This window comes from Monodelphis domestica, chromosome 1 (assembly GCF_027887165.1).
Source record: "Monodelphis domestica isolate mMonDom1 chromosome 1, mMonDom1.pri, whole genome shotgun sequence".
Taxonomy (NCBI): Eukaryota; Metazoa; Chordata; class Mammalia; order Didelphimorphia; family Didelphidae; genus Monodelphis; species Monodelphis domestica.
This window is the reverse complement of record NC_077227.1, coordinates 717,821,450-717,827,449: the sequence shown is the minus strand read 5'-3', so window position 1 is coordinate 717,827,449 and position 6,000 is coordinate 717,821,450. Positions and strand designations below refer to the sequence as shown.

The 6,000-nt window shown below is 38.9% G+C and overlaps 1 protein-coding gene across 3 annotated transcripts in view; it reads left to right on the top strand.

The window, feature by feature from the left end:
* Positions 1 to 6,000, top strand: part of DRC7 (dynein regulatory complex subunit 7) — a 41,187-nt gene that overhangs the window by 11,634 nt on the left and 23,553 nt on the right. For all 3 annotated transcript variants that reach the window (XM_056811953.1, XM_056811957.1, XM_056811961.1), the window contains exons 5-7: positions 382 to 576; positions 2,335 to 2,493; positions 2,964 to 3,182. In XM_056811953.1, the coding sequence (XP_056667931.1) occupies positions 382 to 576; positions 2,335 to 2,493; positions 2,964 to 3,182 (573 nt within the window). The remainder of the gene's footprint in view (positions 1 to 381; positions 577 to 2,334; positions 2,494 to 2,963; positions 3,183 to 6,000) is intronic.

The window sequence follows — 6,000 nt, the reverse complement described above, 5'->3', positions numbered from 1 at the left end:
CTCCTCATCTGTAAAATGGGGTGAAAAAACAATTACTTCACGAGGTTGTCAGACATATGTATAGACCTTGCAAACCTTTAAGTGTTGTATAAATACTATTATCGTCATCATTATTATTATCCTACCCTTTCATTTTATAAAGGAGGAGACTGAGACCTATGAAAGGGAGGTTACTTATCCAAGGTCCCATTAGTAGTGTAAGCAGGAATCCAAGCCCAGCTCCAGGCCTCTTTCCACTACATTGACTGATTCTCTCCCCTTCCACTCTAAGCACAGACTTCAGGTGGCATTGTGTTCCCAGTAGGCAAAGAAGCCAGGGGCCACTCCATGACCAAACGGACTTCCAGGACCTACTCCCTGACCCACTTCTTCTTTTCCCAGCCAGAATACCTGTTCTCCCCTACCTCTGTCCTGAAGTATCAGAAAGGGAACTGCTTCGACTTTAGCAACTTGCTGTGCTCCATGCTCATTGGTTCCGGCTATGATGCCTACTGCGTCAGTGGCTATGCCAGCCAGGACATCTGCCTCATGGACCTGACTAGGGAGGTGTGCCCTCTGCTGAGGAAACCAGAGGAGGTGAGAGAGGGCTGGATCTGGGGCTGAGGACTACCCAGTACAGGAGACAAAGAACTATTATTATTGACTATTAACTATTGATCATTAATCACCCCTTTACTTCCTTATCAAGAAAAAAGAGGATATCACAGATCATTCTATGTCATTGGCAGAAGTCAGACAAAAGAGTCAGACAACAAAGATGGTACAGCACAAAATGAGGAATTTTGCCCAATGGCTGGGCCATTGCCTTGTACCATCCAGGTCTTATGGCTTTAATCTGATGCAGATCAGAAGCAAATAGGTGATAGAATGGATCGGATACTAGACGTGGAATTAGGAAGACCTTATTTCAAATCTGGCCCCAGGGGCAACTAAATGACACAGTGTATAGAGTGCCAGGCCTGGAGTTGAGAGGACTTGGGTTCAAATGTGACCTTAGATACTTCCTACTAATGTGACTCTTGTCACTCTTCTGTCTTAGAAATGATACTAAGACAGAAAGTAAAGTTTTAAAAAATTTGTCCTCAAATACTTCCTAGCTGGATGGGCAAATCACGTCACCTTTATCTCAGTTTCCTCAATTATTAAATAAATCCAACCTCCAGGTCTATTTCGAGGATCAAATGAGATTATATTTATAAAGCACTTAGTAGGCACTGTATAAAAGCTATTATTGTTATCATTATCTTTCTTTCTGTAAAACTCTTTATGAGGTGCAAAGACATGGTCTGGGATGTTACCTCTTGTTCCTCTGGTTCCCCGGGGACTTAGAATGGGCCTTTATGTTTGGGGGCAGTGGTAAGATTCTTCATTCTTTCCTGCCTACTCCCCTTCCCCACCCCCCAAGTCTTTCCAACCATTAATGGATGAAACCTTTTGATTCAGCTTCCAGAGTAGAGGTGTCAAGAGGTAAAGATTCTCCCATAGAAAAAATATGAGCTCATTGAGAGAAGAGAGGGTTTGTCTTCATTTTTTTTTAATTCCTAGAGCTTAGCACAGTGCCTCCTTCATATCATAAATATACATAATAATATACTTAATATATATAATGATTATAAAATAATATATCATATATCATATTATATAAAATAATAATTATATTATACATATAATCATTATATTATATTATTATATAATGTATTATATAATATATAATCAATATATTATAATATAATAAATATATATGATAAATACTTGTTGACTGAAGGAGTGGCCGGTACTTTTCCATCCATTGTCTCATTTAATCCTCTTCAAAGTCCTGTGGGAAATGCCTTACAGATATTATTTTTCCATTTTATAGATGAGAGAACTGAGTCTCAGAAATGTAAAGAGATCCACCTAAGACCACACAGAAAATTAGTGGTAAAGCTGTATATTTTAGGGCGCAGAATAACATATGCATGAGGGAAGACAAAGATTTTCTGATGTCATCCTTCAGTGCATGGGGTATTAAGGTAGAGAAATGTAGTGTAGGGAGAGATTCAAGTCCTTGCATTCATTTCATACTAAGCCACATAGATCATAGATGTGGACTCAGAAAGTCTTGTGTTTGTGACCTCAAACATTCACTAGTGGTATGACTTTGGGCAAATCACTTAACATCTGCCTCAGTTTCCTCGGCTATAAAATGGAGATAAATTATAATATCTACTTTCCAGGATTGTTGCAAAAATTAAAAGAGTCAACATTAATTAAATGATTTACAAACCTTAAAGCACTACATTTATATAGTGCTCTTTACTGTCATTATCATTATTATTTCTTATTTGGCTACAGGCTGCTTCTCAGAAGGAGAAGGTGGTGCCCAAAAGGTACACAATCAAACCCCCAAAGGATCTACGCAGCAAGTTTGAACTTGCCCAGAAAGCCAAGAAGGAGGCAGAAATTGCAGCTCAAGAGGAGAAGAAAAGGAAAGAGGAAGAAAACAAGCTTTTGGTGAGTTCCATGACCATCACAATTGTGGTGCTTCCTGGACACACTGATCGTGGCACATCTAAGAAGTGCTTATGCATACAGGGAAACTGAGGCAGAGGAAAAAAAAGATGACCTTTTTGGAGGCCATTCACTAGAAGAGTCTGGATCTGAATTCAGAGCTCTACCTTTTGAAGGGGTTCTTCCACCCCTCTCACCACAGTTCTTCCTTCTCTCTCTTGGAGTCATATGTTGGAAGTTTTCCTGAGACTTTTGTTGTACAGAGAGCGATAATCTTCCAGAAAAGGATCAGGTCAGTCCCTGGGATTACAGGACACTGAGTGGTTATTGAGGAATTGAGTCATCACTATTTTTCTCCCCATAAGAAAAGACTATGGGCCACCAGATCCTAACCACACCCCTCACACCCAGGTTGAACCTTCCTAGTCTTATAACACCCATCACATTATTGCTGATTATTGCTCTTCTCTTAGGAATTGGATAAACCACCTCCAGATCCGATGCATGGTCTTCGGATCCATGCTTGGGTCCTCGTCCTGTGTGGAAAGCGTGAGGTACCTGAGAGTTTCTTCATTGATCCATTCACTGCCCACAGCTATGGCACCACAGATGAACATTTCCTTGGAATTGAAAGTATCTGGAACCACAAGAACTATTGGATCAACATGCAAGATTGCTGGAATGGTTGCAAGGTACCATCATAAGAATAGAGCAGCCCAGTCCAAGCCATCCAGAAGAACACAGAGCTTGGATCTTTGGGACTCTGTCTTGTGCATGGTCAGGGGCAATAGGCATCCTTGCTGAAAATGAGCAAAAAATATAGGGAGATCATGAAATTTTGGGGAAATTGGGAATTCTTTGAGGGATTAACATGTATTGTTTTCCATTGTCTAGGCCTTAAGACCAAGAAGGATCTTTTAGTTTATCCTCCTGTCTTTGGACAATACTATATACCCAGAAAATCATAGGCCAAAGGAGGATTGAGTAAATTTAAACTATATCCAAATATATATATATATATATAGCACAACCTCCTTTGTTCACCCTTTTAGCTTGTTTCCATATCTTTCCATTAGGAGATTTTTTTCCCTTTGTTCAACCAAAGTCTCTTATGTTATAATTTTGTCCCATCTCCATGTGATCTTTCCCAGGTGGAGAGAGTAAACTAATCATGATACTCTTTTTTTAAAAACCCTTATCTTCCGTCTTAGAACTGATACCAAGTACTGGTTCCAAGGCAGAAGAGTGGTGTCTAGGCTCTTTTTCGGCTTGTGGCTTTCAGTAATCCAATACTTAAATTCACTCCCCTTGATCTCATGATGATTTCATGAGTTTTATTTTTCATTTTTTCTTGCCTTTTTACTTTGTTTTACTATTTCTTGATGTTTTATGGAGTCATTAGCTTCCATCTAACCAACTCTAATTTTTAAGAAGTTATTTTTATCAATGAGATTTTCTGCCTCTTTTACCATTTTCCCAGTTCTATTTTTTAAAAAGACTTTTTCATCAATATTTTTATGCCTCTTACCAAACTAATTCTCTTTTTTCTAAAGTGCCAAGCATAACTTCTATTTCTTTCCTATGTTTTCCTCTACCACTCTTTATTTAGTTTTTTAAAATCATGTTTTCTTTTCTTTTAAAAAAAAGTCTTTCTATCACTCTCCCAGGAGTACTTATTGATCTTATATCCAATCTGCATTTTTCTTTGAGATTCTTTTTATAAACTTTTTTTAGCCATTGTCTTCTTTTCATTCTGCTTCCTGGCCTGGTGTTCAGTCTCAGTTCCTGGGAAATGGAATGTTCCCTGCCACTGCTACTACCACTGCCAAAACCATAGCTACTTGCCATTTGTACCTATTGCTGTTGCTGCCCTATGATCCTGGTCAATCCCCTGCCCACCACCACCCTCTAATGTCCACAGACCTTTATCTTCCTGAGATGCCCTAAGATGTAAAAATGACTCCCTAAAACTTTTTCTTGGCTTTCCTAATCAGGCTGTTGTGCAGGAGGTGTGATGGTGAGCTAGGAAAACATGCTTCTATTCATTCCACCATCTTGACTTCATCCCTTATCTAGGTGTTAGTAGCTCTAGGAGTTAGTAGAACTCTAAATTAGATGCCCCATTTTAAAATTTAATAATTAATACTTATACATACAGGACCCTAATAGCAGAATTTTAGAGCTTCAGAATAGCTTGAGACCAAAAGTTTTTACATTTAGTTTTTTTCTATAGCCTTTAAGCTCTCTCTAATAGAAGTAACCTTTGACATTCTGTTATGTTAGTACAAATGTCTCATTTGGTCATCAAAATTCCTTGGTTAACAGTTTTTATTTCTCTCTCCTTTACAGTAAAGTTTTTGGTCTGCATAAAATCCCTAAAATAGGCTATCCCTCTCACTCTTTCCTCCTTCTCATCCCCTGTCTCTCTGTATCTCTCTTCTCTTCCTCTCTGTCTCTCTCTGTCTCTGTCTCTCTGTCTCTCTCTCTCTCTGTCTCTGTCTCTCTCTCCCCTTTCTATCTTTCTCTTGTCTCTCTATCTCCCTCTCTCTTTCTTCTTCTCTGTGTCTGCTCTTTGCCTCTGTCTCTTTCTGTCTCTATCTCCATCTCACTGTCTCTGTGTTTATGTCTTTCTCTGTCTCCCTCTCACAGTTTCTCTTTGTCTCTCCCCTACCCTTTCAGGTCTAGGGTGCTTTCCACTGCACCACTCAGCTGTGTGAATCTTAAAATTTCTCAGACTTATGAATGTTAAAGATTCTCAGACTCTACCTTAGAACATTTGGTTAAGACCATTCCCCATTTTAAACAATGAACGTACTTGATCAGGAATGTGAGAACTCTAATATTACTCCACCCATATTTAGGCATACCTTAAGGGGAAGATAAAGTTGTAAACTCTTTACTGAACAATGAAAAGTACTTAACCCATACTTAAAGTAAAACTAAAAACCTTAAGCTGGGTCTATTTTTAGATCTAATACAAAAAGGTGCTAAGTATCTATGAAGGTCAGGCAACTTGCAAACTTGCAAGGGACAAACTTAACAAAAGAGGTGTGAGGTTTTAGTCTACTCAGGTGTGAATTACTCAAAGGTTTAGCCTATTCAGGTATGAATTAAGAATGGCCAGTCCTGTGAAAACATCTACTGTGATTGGTAGATGTGAAAATTTAGGGGAGGTGACATAGAAGAAAATTCTCTTTAAAAGGGGGGTGCAGCTTGCCAAAGCTGAATTGGAGGGCTCAGTGGCTGAACTTAGTTGAACTGAGGAGCTGAACTGGTGGGTCTCTCTGAACACTAGAATCTTGCTTGGGACAAATCTTGTGGTGAGTGGATTAAAGATTGACCGATCTCTCTCTTAAGGCTTAAGCCTAGGCTGGCCTAGCCCTTTTCTCATTATTTCCTCTTACTCTCTCTCTCCCTTTCATTAATTCCTTAATTTGTATTAATTAAAATCTCCATAAAACCCAGATGACTTGGATATTTCATATTTGGGAAAATTTTCCTGTGGCAACC